The sequence below is a fragment of the Micromesistius poutassou genome (assembly GCF_964030765.1).
Source record: "Micromesistius poutassou genome assembly, chromosome: 7".
In the NCBI taxonomy this organism is placed as follows: Eukaryota; Metazoa; Chordata; class Actinopteri; order Gadiformes; family Gadidae; genus Micromesistius; species Micromesistius poutassou.
In genome coordinates this window covers 1,667,006-1,683,945 of record NC_140277.1, presented here as the reverse complement: position 1 = coordinate 1,683,945, position 16,940 = coordinate 1,667,006, and the positions used below count along the sequence as shown (strand labels likewise).

General features: G+C 43.9%; 3 protein-coding genes across 4 annotated transcripts; 2 read left to right on the top strand and 1 right to left on the bottom strand.

Moving 5' to 3' along the window:
* Positions 1 to 21: 21 nt before the first annotated feature.
* ston1 (stonin 1) lies at positions 22 to 5,856 on the top strand. 2 transcript variants are annotated; one of them, XM_084470594.1, is made up of 4 exons: positions 22 to 152; positions 2,846 to 4,803; positions 5,208 to 5,407; positions 5,516 to 5,856. In XM_084470594.1, the coding sequence occupies exons 2-4, from the start codon at positions 2,922 to 2,924 to the stop codon at positions 5,579 to 5,581; spliced, it is 2,148 nt and encodes a 715-aa protein (XP_084326720.1). In that variant the 5' UTR covers positions 22 to 152; positions 2,846 to 2,921; the 3' UTR covers positions 5,582 to 5,856. The 2 variants fall into 2 exon arrangements, with proteins under 2 accessions (XP_084326720.1, XP_084326719.1); XM_084470593.1 differs by having other exon boundaries at positions 5,205 to 5,407.
* A 399-nt stretch (positions 5,857 to 6,255) lies between these two features.
* gtf2a1l (general transcription factor IIA, 1-like) lies at positions 6,256 to 9,305 on the top strand (the record flags this gene model as incomplete). The annotated part of the gene is made up of 9 exons (XM_084470298.1): positions 6,256 to 6,279; positions 6,402 to 6,503; positions 6,639 to 6,768; positions 6,932 to 6,981; positions 7,278 to 7,371; positions 7,461 to 8,110; positions 8,276 to 8,497; positions 8,760 to 8,849; positions 8,940 to 9,305. 9 exons carry the CDS (start codon positions 6,256 to 6,258, stop codon positions 9,045 to 9,047), a joined length of 1,470 nt encoding a protein of 489 aa, XP_084326424.1. The 3' UTR covers positions 9,048 to 9,305.
* Positions 9,306 to 10,235: 930 nt separating this feature from the next.
* Positions 10,236 to 15,685, bottom strand: lhcgr (luteinizing hormone/choriogonadotropin receptor; the record flags this gene model as incomplete). Its single annotated transcript, XM_084470141.1, has 11 exons — positions 10,236 to 11,388; positions 11,523 to 11,576; positions 11,743 to 11,922; positions 12,338 to 12,412; positions 12,821 to 12,889; positions 13,106 to 13,183; positions 13,524 to 13,598; positions 13,788 to 13,862; positions 14,006 to 14,080; positions 15,396 to 15,464; positions 15,552 to 15,685. The coding sequence occupies 11 exons, from the start codon at positions 15,683 to 15,685 to the stop codon at positions 10,236 to 10,238; spliced, it is 2,037 nt and encodes a 678-aa protein (XP_084326267.1).
* Between the last annotated feature and the right edge of the window lie 1,255 nt (positions 15,686 to 16,940).

Sequence of the window (16,940 nt, the reverse complement as noted above, 5' to 3'; positions counted from 1 at the left end):
GAGGGGGGAAACGCTGCGTTATTACAACTACCAAGCTTTTGCGCTCTGCCATTTTGACGAACACCCACCGACATCGGAACTCGGACGTGGCCGGTCCACAGAAAAAAAAACCGGATAACGTCCCGACCGTGTGGGCTGCAGATGTGTTTTCTGTGAGTATATCACCTTCGCGTTTGCTGACACATTTGTTGCAAGTTTTCACTCGTCTTACCAACTCGGGATGGATGTGTGTCGTCTAAAAGTCCGACGTGGTTAAATGAAACAACACATTTGTTGCTCATGCAATAACATTGCGCGCATACCGTTATGTTAAGAGCGACCCAAACAACGCCGGACGCGACTAGTTGTACTCCGGACAAGTTTTTCGCTCCAAAAACAATGGACCGTTTCGGCACCAGATGCGGGCCTCTTTAGAAACATCACGGGCCTACCTCTGATCCGACCCACTGGGAACACTCTCCGGTTGTAAACCTACGTGATTGTAAACGGCATCAGGAGTGCAATCCGCGAATACGCGATGGAATAAGTCAAGGGAAGTTGGACTCATAGGCCTACATATTAAAGGTTACAGGGTGATAGTGTTGTGTAGTTGCTCGGACCAGGGCTGGGATCAATCAGCTCTCTATATCGAACAGGAAACCTGGGAACGTTTCGCTCCAGGGATTAAGGCTGTTCTTTCCATTCTGGGTGGACGGCTGCTCATCACAAACACTAACTTTTTGCAGAAGTGCTCTAATGAAGGAATACTGGATTTCATTATAAAGCGGCCGGTTGAAAACGTGAAAAGAATGCACTTCTTGTTTAAACACAGGCATGATAACGGTGATAAATGTCCAGTAGGCCTAAATGAGTTGTAATTAAATATCACAGCTTGCAGCAACCTGAGAAAGTGCCAGCTTGCCAAAGTCTTGAGGCAATACAGGAAGCAGCCAGGCAGTTAACATTGGCTCTCCGTTGGTTTACATGCCATTGCTTAAATGCTCTCATTTAATTTTTCGTTTTATTGTAAAACACTAATTATTTCCTGTAGGCTATGTGACCCTTCTTAAAAAAAGATTACACACCTGTAAACCCCTAGGCATGGGATAGTCTGTTATTTGGTAAAAAGCTTTGCTTGGTCATCTGCTAGTCTGCTAGTATTATGCCATGAAAGGCACTACTACTTTGAAGAGCTAAAGATGAGATATCTTAAAGTGAGTTGATAAAGACACAATTTACCGCATATTTGCTGTCAGATCTCATAAAAAAAAATCCTAGTGGTATTTCCTGTGTGAAAAGCAGCTTGTCCCAGAGGAATGTGTGGAATTCCTTCCCTGTCCTCAGCAGAGAAAAGCCTGGTTACTAAAAAAGCTACCAGCCTCTTAAAAGTTTACAAATAAAAGCTGGAGTTGACATTGACTCTGTGCTCTTCTGAACTGAGATACTGGGGTAACGATGGTGGATAACTTGCTCCGTCCTTCTTTGTTTGTATTGTTTCACTCTGACAACCACTGCTTCTGTCTCTCCTCATAAGACAGAGTGGGAATCAGTGGACAGAAAACATGGACAGATCTGAATAATTCACTCAGCACAGTGTAGCCAAAACATTCTGTCTGGTCAGCCCATTATCTTGAATCGGCTCTCTTAAGTCCCACAGTTATTTATAGAGAGAGGGGGTACTTGCACACTGGTTGTCTTCACCATGCAAGAAATAGCTGTGATCATGGAGCAAGGCTGTAATTGTGGTTTTGTGTCTTCAATTATTTCTTTCCCTCATATTCAAATCTGCAGGGAGATGTGGCTGTGTGTGTCATAATGAGAGTTGTTTGAAGAGGATCAAAATGCATATTTAATGTTTGCCCCAGCAATGACAATGAATAATAACAAATGGTATATAGTCTATATAAAGCTACAAAGACAACCTTTTTCTTTATCAAATCAAATTGTTCTACCACATAGTAATGCAATTGTTATGCTGCTATGTCTTCCAATGTAGGCTAGCTAGCTATGCTCGGTCCCAGCTAGTGTAGTGTATTACCAGCTGCTGTGAGCCGTAACCTCATTCTCACAGTTGACTTGATGCCTGGATGATGAGACCGGAGGACTTTTGGCACTAATACTAGTCTCATGTCATTAGGAGGGGAAAACATGTTTTCCCTAGGTTTAATACTAGCATTGCTAATATCTTATAAGGATTTTGCTGTCTGGGATGTTATTTGTTAGTTGATGTGAACTGAACCTGAAAAACAGCCTCAAATATTTAATTGCCTGAAAAAAAAAAAATCTGAAAAAAAAAAAAAAAATCTGCTACATGTCTCTTAAAATATTTACATATGCCACATTATTTTGCAATGCACAACTCGATTCCAGGAGAGATTGGCTGATTTCCATTGCATGGTAGAACATCTGAATGGTGTCAACTTCAATCTCAGAACATGTTTGAGATTGAAAAAATTTGCCATGTGCTGTTCAGAAAGTGAATCAGTTGGGAAGAGAATGCACTCCTGTTAACCGTTTTTAATTTACAATAAATTGTAATATTTAAAAAAGTGATGTAGTTAAAAAAAGATCTGAAATTAAATTAAATTTGAGTGGTGAATCTTAAGAGTTTACTAAATTACTAACTTACTTAAAGGTCGTTAGTCCTCACAAGAGAACAAATAATAGGCTGTTGTTTATTTGTAGTATTTCGTAGTAATTTCCCATCAATGGCGAATGGTATATTGTCTCATTAGCTAGTTAGCTATAAGTGTGTGTGTGTGTGTGTGTGTGTGTGTGTGTGTGTGTGTTCTCTTTTTCCAAGACCGAGCTTTTCTGAATTATTAACAACAATAATAACTTTGTTTTCTTGCCTGTTTTGTTACAGAGGTCTGGTAACACAGAGTCCAGCCTTCCCAGGAAGGAGGATTTGATAACATCTGGCTACCAAGATAACTCCAGTGATGTGTTCCACGAACAACACAAACTGGGTGACCTTTGACGATGACAGCACACCCATCTCCTCGCCCCAGAAGTCCCAGGACATCAGGACATCATCAGGACAACCCAGCAAACGATCTGTGCCCCGTCCTAATGGCCTCAAGTTGGAGCTCCCATCTGTGAGAGATACCTCCTGGAACTTCAATGGTTTCCTGGAATCCCCACACTTACCATTAAGTCCCAATGGAAGATCCTCTGTTCCCTGCAACACGCCTTTCTGCACTCCTGTCAGCAGCGTCCCATGTACAACATCTCCTTTCAACTTTGTCCAAAGGACACAAGAAAAGAGTGAGGTCGTCCACAGGCTCTCCAGCACGTCTCCTACATCTTCCACCGGGACAGGGAGTAGCCCACAGGCCTGCAGTCAGACGTCAGAGGGACCAGGTCTCTCTTCCTCCTCACAGGGGATCCGTGGACATTTCAACCCCTTCTGGGATGGAGCCGACCCCAGTGTGGATTTAGAGAGCTCCTCCTCAGACTCTGAATGTGACAATGCCCCACCTCGCTTTTTTATCCGGACCAAAGAAGGCGGTGTGCCGCAACGTGACCAACTTCAAAACTCATTCTCTTACATTTGCCACAAACTGGAGGGCCTACGAGCAGGGACAGAGGAGTCGGAGGGAGACCGAGACCGACAGCCGAGTTGCAAAACCAAGTTAAAAACCAGGCTGTCACAAGAGGCCACAACACAGTTTGTTCCACAGGGTCTCTTCCGTGGCCAGAAGAGAGACGGCTGGCCCTTGATGCTCCGGATTCCTGAGAAGAAGAACCGCATGTCCTCTCGCCAGTGGGGGCCCATCTACCTGCGGCTCCTGGCAGGGGGGGTGCTCCAGATGTACTACGAGAGAGGGCTGGAGAAGCCGTTCAAGGAGTTCCAGCTCCTCGCTCACTGCCGACCGTCGGAGCCCAAGCTGGAGAGCCACGGCGAGCCCCGGAAGATACTCACGGTCAAGGTGGAACACTTCTCTTACACGGAGAAGAAGAGGTACCATCCCAAGCTGGAGGTGACCCACGAGGCCGAGGTGGAGCAACTGCTGAAGTTTGGCACCATGGAGCACAGCGACATGGAGGACCTGCTGGCGTCCATCGAGGAGGAGATCTTCAGGCTGCCCGTACCTCACCAGACGCGGCGGCACTATGAGGAGCAGGAGTTCGCCCTGCAGATAACGGATCACCTGTGGGTACAGCTGGACAAGGCAGGGGGCGTCATCGACCGCGCGGCCTTCACGCAGATCCACTGTCTGGCCTTTCTGAACGGGGACGCGGACTGTTTCCTGGCACTGAACGACCTGGGGCTCCTCCGTTTTGACCCGAGCTACAGTAACGAGGGGGACTCAGAGGCCTGGATGGAGATCACCGACTGCCACTTCCACAACTGCATCAACGAGGTGGAGTTCCAGAGGTCACGGCTCATTAAGTTCTCCCCGCCAGACGCGTGCCGGGTGGAGCTGATGCGGTTCAAGACCATGGTGCTGGGCTGCACCGAGCTGCCGTTCTCCGTGAAGGCCGTGGTCACGGTGCAGGGCGCCTATGTGGAGCTCCAGGCCTTCCTGAACGTGACGGCAGGTTTCCCCAGCTCCGCCACAGCGAATGACACGCAGCCACTCTGCGAGAACGTAGTGATTTGGATACCGGTGCCGGGAGACTGGGTCAAAGTGTCCCAGACCGTGGCCTTACTGCGCCAGAGGTCGCTGAAGGCCCGCATGAACAGGAACGCGTGTTTGGGTGCCGTCAGTGCAGAGGAGTCCCAACCGGTCATGCATGTGTCTCTTGGCACAGTGAAGTATGAGAATGTATTTTCGGCTATCGTCTGGAGAATTGACAAACTTCCGCCAAAAAATACTGGTAAGAAGACGTCATGTAATATACGTGACTAAGTGGGAACTTGAGGGTTTATTTAAACACACTTCAGATACAGATGTGAGTGTGATTAGCCGTTACAAGCCGTTTTTGAAAATGTGCCTCTTCTGACATCACAAGTGGCGTGTCCACCTAGATGTGTGCTGGATAGATCAGTCGACCAGCCTACCCGGTGGACCGCAGCAAACGTTGCTCATCTATCCGTCACACATCTAGGTGGACGAGCCCACTTCTGATGTCAGAAGAGGCAGATTTTCAAAACGGCTTGTAACGGCTAATCACACTCGCACTCACTATGTCACCTCTAATCTTGCCATCAAAATGTTGTCTGCCGTCTAGTGGTAACATTTATTGACTGCAACTGTTTTTCTTCTCTTTTCTCGCAGCAGTTGATCATCCTCACTCATTGTCTTGCAAGCTGGAACTAGGATCTGACCAGGAGATCCCACACGACTGGTACCCCTTCGTCACCATGGAGTGTGAGATCCTGGGGGCCGTTGTCTCCCAGACCAGAATCAGGTCCCTGGGCACGGTGAATGACATCCAGCCACAGAAACACGTCACCAGCTGGACCCGCTATCACTGTCAGGTAAGACGTGGAGCCGTGCTGGTCTGATGACGTATACAAAGAAAATATCAAACCAAGATTGATGCTGAGCTACCACATCACTAACCCGCTGATCTGATCCTTTTTTAGGTTGAAATTGAAAAGAAGTGGATTGAGACGGAGACGGAGAAGCAAGCTGCGTGTGTGACACAGTGAACTCTTTGCCAAATTGTTTTCTCACAGAGGGAAATGACCCTTGGGGACACTTGTGGTGTTAAATTCATCTAATCACATGATAGTAGCCTTTGTACCATTATAGTGGACCAATTCTGTTTCCTTTTACAAAGGCTCAGTTAGTCTTAACATTTTAAACAATATGATATGTCCTTTGTCTAGCACTTTATATTTTAAAATTATAATAATATTAATATATGTATGTCTGTATTTGCTTTTGTATGCCCATCTCAAGGACTGGCACCCTTTGTAAACATAATAAATGTGGTATGTGATCAACAATATGGATAATAATCAATATTTGGTGTAAACATTTATTCAGAAAAAGATTTTGCATATTTGACCAAATGTTTTAGTTACAGATTTACACATCATCCAAAGAGAAATCGTATAACTTTTTATATCCAGGCAAGGCAAACGCTTTGATCGATTTATTTCGAACGGCTCGCTCTCGTCGTGACCGCGCACCTCGTTCCCAGGCCTATCGCGCGCACCCCGGAGCGGCAGTGATTGATCATTGATTGTCGTGGGACAGGTTGTCAGTCACCTGTGTGCAATACGGCGATGCAACCGCATTTTCCAGCGACATTACATGTCACTTACAAAGTTGTAATTTGAATAGTTAATGTTTTAATGCGTTCGGCCATTTGTACACTATGTTGGGCAACACAGGAAACGTGGTAAGCCAAGGTTTTTGTCGTTGTCTGTCAATTCTCACGTCGACTGAAATGTTTGCGTATAGCTCATGTTAGCTTTGTGAGCTAGTGTGTTATTAACCTTCTCCATGAAATGGCTTTCTCAGGCCAAACTGTACATGTCCATCATTGAGGATGTGATTGAAAGTGTGCGGGAACTTATTGTGGACGAAGGACTTGAGGACCGCGTCCTTGACGATTTGAAGCGAGTGAGTCAAAAGCTTTTAAACTGTTTAAAATGTTCTTGAGAAACAGCGAACTTCGTCAGCCAACTAAATAAAAATAAAAAAACATTTCTCGAAAATTATCAAAACGCTATTCTACATGAGGCGGCTTTTCTCCAGATGTGGGAGGCGAAGGTGATGGCGTCGAAGGCGCTGGAAGACATCCGGCATAACAACATCACCTCTTCAAAGTTTGTGCTGCAGCTGCCTGCCCACTACAACCACTCCGATCAGGACCGCAGGCCCCGAGGTAGGCATGGGGACACCCTACCCCACCTATTGATGTCATACTATCTTATCAACTATATCCATTGTTGGTTACTTGACGATGATAACATGATTTGGGCATGGTGGGAAATTGATTTGAATCATCAGTTGATCTTTTTTTATATATTCAAATGTTACAAATTCAGTCGCAGTTGGGATACCTACAAGTCAAAATGCATTTCATTTTCCTCTCAAGGTGAGTTATAAAACGTACAAAATTACCATTGTGTGCTTTACATGTTTTGTAGTCCCGTGATATTAGATATTTTAAATAACTCAATTCCATTCGAGAAACATCTCCACATTTACAAGTTAAAAAATGTAATATTAGAATTAATAATAAAATAAAATAATGTTTGATGTTAGATCATTAATCTCTAATCAGATTGCCATATGTGGGTCATACTACATTTCATACGGGACAGTTTTCCATTCATTTTTAACTTGATCATCCAGAAAATGACATTTGCACAATTGTCTTGCATAATACAGAAAGGCTCTGAGACCCTTGCTACATTCTCTCTCCCTCCTGGGTTGTCCTACCCAGTGCAAATACCAGCAGGGGTCACTCTGCAAACTGCCTCAGGTAGGCCTTTTACAGCTCACCTTTTACAGGACCACATTTTTAGCATGACATGAGCTAATTTGGTCACATTTCCTTTTTGTTTTTCCCAGGTCAACTTTACAAGGTAAACGTCCCAGTAGTGGTCACCCAGGGTCCAGCCGGCAGCAACACCTTCTCCCAAACCACACAGAAGATGATCAGTTGGAGAGAGTCCAGTGTCCCTCAACCAACCGGCGGCACTTCACTGGTCAAAACCATTCCGCCCAAAGTGGGGCCAGCACCACCGCCAACACTTGTACCACCAGCAGCATCTCAACCACCACCGGCATCTCCACCCCCATCAGCAGAATCCCAACCCCAACCAGCAGAATCCCAACCACCACCAGCAGAATCCCAACCACCACCAGCAGAATCCCAACCACCACCAGCAGAATCCCAACCACCACAGTCACAGAAAACCCTCATTCATAACCCAAGTCAGGAAGACATGGCTTCCCAGCAGATCCCACAGGCTCCTCTTGCTGTGAACCTGCAGTCTCAAGTATTCCAACAGCAACCAGAGGTGATGGTGGAAGGGGGGGCCCAGCCAGGCCAGGAACCCGGTAACACAGGTGTGGACACACCCATCTCCGAGTTCTTCGACCTTCGGACAGAGTCTCTGGAGACCTTGGCACGGGCTCCGGCGGGGTCGGTCTCCAACGACATAGACGATATCCTGAAACAAGTGATCGAAGAGGAGATGAACAAGGCTGTTACCGAGGTAAGACATTTGTTTTCATGTACATCCTCAAGCCTTAAACACACTTATTTCTCATGTGCTCACGTCTTATCCCTGCACTTAAAGTCGGGTAGGGTATCTGAGGTTACTTACTGTACCATCATTTTATTGTCCCCCCCCCCCCCCCCCCTCCGATTTACCACCAAGACGGTATTTTCTAGCTACCCTGAGTTGTCGGATATTGTTCAACTGGACGGTCCTCTTGACAACTCGGATATTGAGGCAGAAGATGAAGTCGCACTGGAAGATAATGATTTCTTGGGCATGATCAATGCCGAGGCGATGAAGGACGGAAGCAGCGATGGAGACAGTGCCTCTTCCAGCAGTGACAGTGATGCAGTGGACGAGCTCCCTGATGTCGTTGAAGAGGTATGGATGGACTGGTGTAAGTGACTGCTTGTTTCCCCGAAGGCTTCACTAGGTTGGGCTTTTATATCATTTTGATGCTCAACGTATCTAATGGTACTTCAAGAAATCATATAGTCAATCAATAGTTTGGTACCTGTTTCAGCCCTTTCAACTAAACTTGTTTATCAGCCCTTGTAATTTATTTGAGCAAAGATTTGTATGTATTGTATGATATATATTTTAATATAATTGATGCAAACAACCTTTTCTGAATCTTCACTAGGATCCTTTGAATTCAGGAGACGATGTGCATGAGCAGGACATCCCTGACCTCTTCGACACAGACAATGTCATTGTGTGCCAGTATGACAAGGTACTCGGACCATCCACCACTTTCAAATTCACATTCACCCTTGTGTGCTTTCACTGGTATAACTGTGGTTGCTGTTTACTGCTGTGACAGATTCACCGCAGCAAGAACCGCTGGAAGTTCCATCTGAAGGACGCTGTGATGTGCTACGGCGGCAGGGACTATGTGTTCTCTAAGGCGGTCGGAGAGGCAGAGTGGTGATTACTTTCGTGTCTGGTTTCAGGGACTGAAAAACCAAGCACTGATCAAGACCCTGACGAATCCACCTTTTTATTTCGGGTTTTTCTGCTTTTCTTGCATTGCAAAGAGAATTTATTGTATGTATGTATTTATTTTGAGGAGTTGTGTATTCTTTGTTGTTGAATGTATTCTTTATTATCGTGTTGCATATGCCTCCATAACTCTCTCTATGAAGAATTCTACTGTTTTCAACCCAGGCACATTAAATATGCTGTACACAAAAGATGTCCGCCATGTTTTCTATGGAAGTCTATACACACTGAACAGAATTCTGTAGATGCAGGACAAAGCACACGTACAAGGGTCCAAAATACTATACTAAAGGCATTGGTTGCCTGGCTCATTAGCTTGCTGATTATTCATTGATCACATTTCTGTTCTTGGACGGCATGTTTATTTCCTGTAAAACTCAAATCAACACATGCAAAAATTCTAACTTTTACTTTTAGTCCATAACACAAAAACTAGACTGCAAACTAAATTCAGCTCCAGCAATCAAGTTCCTATTGAAAAATAAAAAGTGAGGCACAAAGTCAAATCATATATTCATATCAATCAATATTACAAAACATTTCTGCAGTACATTCATATTAAACCGGACATAAGTAATGTGTGAAACAGTTAGTGCTGTTGGCATTCATGGGATATTTCCTGAGTGACCTTCAGGAGCCAGTAACCCTCTCTCTAAACACTCCGGCGAGATCTCCAATCATCTGGTACCGCAGGACCACAGAGTAACCCCGTCTCATGTCATTGCTGTTCTGCAAAATGTCTGAAGGAACTCTTGTCTACAAAATGCACAGTGTAACGATGTACATCTCTATAATTTAACCAGAGAAGACTTAAGACCACATGATTTCACACAATTCTCTTGTGTTGACCTAACAAACTGTCCTTGCAGCCCATTTGATCTGTATTCATGTCTTGAATTGCGAGAACCTAATTCCCTTTTTAGTGGGCTGTTCAAGTGCTACGCCCTGTCTGTCAACATCTTTGTAGATACGTACGGGGCTTATCGTTCTCTTGACCGATCGAAGCACAACGCAAAGGGGGGTTTTATTGATGTTTTCAGCAGATGGCCATTCCGGGCCGGGGCAATTTTTGACCAATCGAGATAATGACCAAGTGATGATAGGATAGAGTCTGTGATCATGCGGCTCCTTTATTGAGTAAACAACCCTGCATTTTGATGTGATAGGCATAGAAGTTAAACGAGGGGGGTTTGGCGCCTGACAGTTTGTTGTTGGTAATGATCGTGTGCACGTGCTGCTTTTGGCTCCTGAAGATCCCAGGCTTGGTTTGGCAGTAGTCCCAGCGCCGCAGGAACCGCCAGACGTCCCTGCGGAAGGCCCTTGTGAAGATAGTGTACAGGAAGGGGTTGCACAGGGAGTTGATTGGATAGAACAGGATGAGCAGGATCTTGGAGTGGGACACCGTAATGAGTGGCATACGCAGGGCTGCCGAAATGGCAAAGAAGGAGATGGGCGCCATGCAGAGGAAGTCGGTGAAGATGAGCACAGCCATGCGCTTTGCGATCTTGGTGTCTCCGTGGTATGTCGTGAGCTCGGGGTTGCGGACGCTCAGGTAAATGCAGACATAGCACAGGCAGACCACCGCAAAGGCCACGACCTTGAGCATCAGCAGAGCCACCACATAGAACTGGGAGCCTCGCGTCTCGATGTCCATGGGCAGGCAGATGCTCACTTTGCTGTAACTGCTGACCCCCACAAGAGGGAGCAGAGCCACCAATAGAGAGAAGCACCAGCCTGCAGCCATTATGAACGACACATGACGTAGCCTGAGCCTCTTGTGTAAGTGCATGGCGTTGGTGATGGTGTGCCAACGTTCAAGGCTGATCACCGTCAGTGTGTAGACCGACAGTTCACTGGCAAACATCGTCAAGAATCCTGCGACGCTGCAGCCCGCACCGGTCTGCCAGTCAACGGCGTGGTTATAGTAGTGAGGGCTAGAATAGGAATCCATGGCCGCTATCAGCAACAGGTAGAGCCCCATGCAGAGGTCGGCAAAGGCCAGGTTACAGATTAGAAATCTGGAAATTGTCAACTTCTGGTGGCTAACCAGTAGGATAACCAACACGCCCAGATTCCCGGCCACTGCGCAGAGTGTTATGACCCAGGTTATAGAGCGGAGGAAGGAATAGCCCAGCAGGTCCTCGCAGGGGTTGAAGGCATCAGGCTTTGGGGTGCACTTGATGAAGGAACTGTTCAGGCAGTCCAGTTCCATGTCCTGATACTGGATGGTGATGTAATCGATTCCATACAAACCATCGTCTGTGGGTTCCCTATGGAGTAAAGGGTTAGGGTTAGGTTAATTAACATAATTGTAATTGTCTGTAATTGTTGTCTAGATGGTGAAAAGCTAGATGGATAAAATGAATAAGGCATTGTGTGTTTGCGCAACAAAACATGTCCTTACATGTCCGCCTCGCTGACATCGCAGAGCCTTGTGAAGTTCTTTAATGCACTTTCCCTTTTGATGTAAACGTTTGGGAGACAACATAGTTACAGCAAAGTACCCCAGGAATTAGAGCATACATCTGTCACAGTTAAGCCTTTAGGGGGTTTTATTGTTGACGTGAAATGATGAGAGAAGAAAGAAGATCGTGTTGACTGCTCTGGTTCATGTGGTCGGCTACCTCTGTTTCCTTTGGAAGGCACAGCAGTGGCTGGGGTATGTCAGGTCGGCCTCCCGCAGTTCAGTGAAGCTTTCTAGTGGGGGGAGGACCTTCAGAGTGTAGGCAGACACGGCTGTCAGGGACCTCACCTGCGTCAACCCTTCAGGGGGGAACGAACTCAGAGCTGTGGAGGAAATATCCCTGGAAACGGGGAAACAGGGAAACAGTGGAATATATAAACAAGCATTAGGCTTTGAGGGATAAGTAGCTGTTTTCAAAGATATTGACATTAAAACAAAAGCCAGAGGCCTGTCTAGCTCATGAAGACTCTGATGTGTATAGTATGCAGGTTTGCCGTCCATTACCCAGTTTGTATTCTGTATTCGGTGTTAATTGCATCAATCAATCATGTTAATGTCCACATTCAATTGAAAAACAAGTTGATGATGACCAGATTTTCAATAGAATCATCGCTGAAGCATGCTATGGCTCGACAGCAGTTATATGGCCCATTATATGAGTTGAGAGATATTTTAGAAGTGCTTATTTTGGCTTATAGGGGGCAGTGAAGGCAGAGAACGTACAGTCAACTGCATTATCAGCCACCGGCACTTACAGCACCCTTGGTCCAGAAGCACCATCAAAGGCAGCTTTGTGGATATGGTAGAGATGTTTGTTGTCTCTTAATATTCTGGAAGACATTTAATTACACAGGTTAACTTGGAAAGTTGAATTTACAGGCCATTGATAAATCGTGCTATTTTCTGAATTTCGAAGCAGTAAGGCACTATAAACACTTGTGGACATTATTGTCTTCATAACTTAACGCTAAGTGAAGTTAGTTGACTTCAGTACAACTTGTGTTTCCATTTACAGACACTGATGAAGGGGGACAAAGAGAAACGGCCTATCTATGTTTGGGCTTATACAACTCCTACGTGCTGGTACATTGTGTTTTTGATTACGTATTTTCTCTGATTACAGAAAACCCTCCCACAGATCAACATCATTAATCATAACTTTAATTTCAACAATTATTGCACAACTAATATTTTATAAACTCTGGATGCGTAAATGTAATAGTTTTAACAGTACTTACAGGCTGTTTATCTTGGTTCCATTGAAGGCATGAGAATGGATTTCCTTGAAACCATTTCTAAACAAGTTCCTGTCAAGGACATTTCACAAATATTGCCAGTCAAATGGATATATCCCAAACGGATGTATCCCAAACGGATGTATCACATACGGTTCACAAGCTTCAGCATTCAATTATACATGTGCACTGAGACCTACCAAAACCATTCCTTATAAATTATGACCAACAGTTGCTCCTAGATTAAACATGGTGACCATGAAACATTTATATGGCACTCATACTCACATGGTGATATAGTCCTCTGCAATACCGTTGAAAGAGTTGGCCGGGATAGAGTCAATCTTTGTGTTATCCGCCATTTCTCTGCAAGCGAAAAAAGGTTAAAGTCTCGGGAACAGCTTTATTAAGAAATATCCAGAGTTACGATTAGTTTAAGGAATTATTATTATTATTCATCAGATCAACTGTGGAGACAGTTGCCTCTACCCTGTGTGAGACAGCGCTGCGGCTTGTGTGTTGGCTCTGTGAAGATTAGATAATAGTAACTCTCTGGCTTTGAGTTGGCAGCCCTGGCCCCACACAGGCATATGTTTGACGTACATGACAAGATGATATAGGGACATAAAAGGACACAGTACAACCCACAGCACCAGCAACCACCCAACTCAACCCCCATACACAGCTATAATACGCATCCACTTACATCATGAGGTTGGACATGAGGGAGGAGACGGAGGTGAAGTCGGGGAAGTGCACCATGCCTGTATTGTGGATGCTCCTTCAAGATAAAAGTGGATTAGACAGAAACATAATGGTTTACATGGTTCAGCTTCATATTCCATGGTTAAAACACTACACTATTGTGTCCTTTGGGTAAAGTAAGCATGCTGTCATTTTGTAAATAGGAGAAAAATAAATGTGTGCCTTAGTAAAATAACCCTTACTGTTTACAAAATGAAATTCTTACAAATACTCGAGTCTTGGAAGGTCAGTGAAAGCTCCTCTCTCAATAGCTCTCAGACTGATGATGTTCTGCAGCGAGCTACAGGAGGAAACAAACAACCAAAGAACACACATCACTCGTTAGTTAGGATTGAATAAGAGCAACAACCATGTGTGCGTGTATAAGTGCGTGCGTGCGTGTAAATGTGCCTGGGTGCGTGTGTGAGTGAACTGGAGCCTTACATTTCAGACAAGCAGTGCAGGGAGAGGAATGCATGGCTCTGGATCTTTGTGACGCTGACACTTTGAGAGATTTCACTGTAAGAATACACGTTGACTTTATTAATACTTTCAACAGAAGAAAGTAGTTCTTATGAAGTTGAAAGTCCTTATGATATTTTCAATTGATTGATTCACTTCATTTCGCAGACAGCGATTGGGGTATTTTCAATAGCTTCTTGGTTTACACAATTATAAAGGGAAATGGCTCACTATATTAAAGTATTATATAAAAACAAACATTTTAGATGTTCCGGTGAAAATCCTCTCTTTTATATTTGATAATGCATTTTTCTGTTTTCTTTTATTGTATTCCCCTATCCTAAATTGTACAACACATTGCATTGTTAATTACAACTGATAGGGGCTCCTATGGCCTTCTTAAGATTGTGCTTTAAGAGACACTGGGCCAAGATTCTCTACATTTGTATCAGCGGTGGTGTAGTTTGAGTCTCAGTGACATGAGAGTGGTGCAATGGGGTTAAAATGACTCATTCAGAATCAATCAGGTGTCTTTTTCAGGTGACTTTGACATTTACCATGCATTTAAAAAAGTCACAAAACATCCAAAACTAGTATATAAAGCAATATACTTGGAACCAACCACATTGATCCAACGTGCCAACATTGTAGGTACACATTAATCAAGCAACTATTCAACAAACCGGTCAACCAACAAACTAGGCTGCTATGGTTATAATGTAATAAACATATTCATAAAGACAGTGAATGGACCCTGCGTGAGCTTCTACCATGTAAGAATAAATTCAAGGACTTGATTAATTAATAAAACATTATTTGTATATATTTTTTATTATAATCAAATAAATCTGTGTTTAAAGACAATATCTCAATTGCATTGTTTATATTTAACTATCATGTAGATACAAAAAACATCGGTTTATTCAAACAGTTACTGCGTGTAGATGTGCTGATAGACGAGCCTGTGGCACGTAGGCCTACGGTAATTCACTGCGCCAAATGGGTAGGATGCCTGAGTAAAGGTGATCAATTTATATTCTTCATGCATCTTTCTAACTTACAAAACTTACAAAAATAAAATGTTATTAATAATGACTAATACATAGCCTACAAAACGATATCTTCTTTTATTTTAAGTCGGATCCGCTCGTTTTTTCATTCAGAAATTATATTTTAAAGCAGAAGCAGTCAAAATCCCTTTGACTACCATGGATGGTTTGAAGTTGCATATGAGTAATATTTCAATTATTAAACGTGGGCGCCTATTGCCGAATCGATGATCTCTGCCTTTAAGGCTTTCTACCTTCGGGATAATGATTCAGAGTAGCCTATCCTAATGCATAGTATTGATGAATGCATGAGGGCAACTCACATTCTGGTCACGTTAATGTCTTTGAAGGCATGTCGTGGAACTATTTTCACGGACAAGTGGCGGAGACTTCTGCAAGGTTACAGATAATGTGTACGGTTAGACATGACAAGAAAATGTACCAAAAAAACAAAATAAAAATAAAAATCGGCTACTTACAATGGCCACACGGAAAGCGCACTTTCACGGAAGCCCTGGGTTTCTTTGGTGCATTGAAACGTATCCACCTTACAGCGACACATCTGCGGACAGATGTAGGTCAGGCCAGAGCAGGTGTTCACCACACAGGACATCGCGAAAAGTAGCCGCAGTGACCCCTGTGGAGCCATGTGTCGTCCTTTTCCCCCTCAACAAAGTGGCCTGTACTGTACCCAACCACACGGTGTCCTTAAAGGAGATCTAGGTCTTCCCTATATAGATAATGACATTGTGTCTTGAACCAATATCTGTTCACCTGCGCCTCGATCACGATTCCTCACATGCACGACCGTCACTCACACACACAAGGAGAAGCAGAAGTGAGCGCCGTCACTTGTGCTTTGTGCAGCAGACCAATGTGTCTTAGTGAACGCCCCCATCAAGTTCAACAAGAGATGCGCGTCCAGCAGGCTAATCAAAGCAAAACAAATGACAAAACAATGCACTCACTCATGAAGTCATTTGGAGACTCAAGGACCCAATAGGCTGCCAGCTCTCTGCATATGCCTGCAGTTTAGGACAGTAGACCAAACACTTAAGCAAAAACATTTATATTGTGAGCTTGGCATCTAGATAGTGACAGTTAAAAGATAGGCTTCACAGGTCTTTTGGTGTCATGCATGCGTATATGCAGGAATATAGCAGCTGTTTCTGAGCCATTTCAAAAGACTTGTTACCAATTCAATTGTGTGTTTAATTGTTGTGGATACAAACTAAATCCAAACTTATACTGATTACAAATGTAACTAAGGGACAAGATTGTCTATGTGGTAAGGGGTTGACTCCCAGCTGAAAGGTACTGGGTTTGATTCCCATTGTCTTGACCCCTTTCATGAATGACATGTATGTGTTGAAAAAGACGTCTAAATATGAAATCAAACATGTCCTAACAAAACATGTTTTATATTTTCTGAAAACTACCTTTAACAAGAAGGGTGTATACTTTTTTAATTTTAGCAACTATCTATGATTATGATTTATCTATGAAGCATCTATGTATTGTGTTGTTCAATAGAAAAGAAAATAACTTTATACCAGTAATATCTCAACCCACAAAATTGTACAGGGAAGTGAAAGTCCCCATATCTGACAACTCCTAAACGATATATACGACTATACAGCTTCTATAAACCAACCTTTTTTGTATTTCACTTTATACTGGCTGTCGTTTTTCAATAGATAAGCACTTTCGAGACACCTCCTTCAGCAATCATCTCATCATCCCAAAACCGTCATTTTACGACAACTCGTAAAATGATCCTTGCCCTTTCCAGACCCAATAGCCTCGCTGATTTGGTGCCCCTGACCTGCTGTCTCCTTTACAGCATGGCACAACTTTCTTGAATTTAA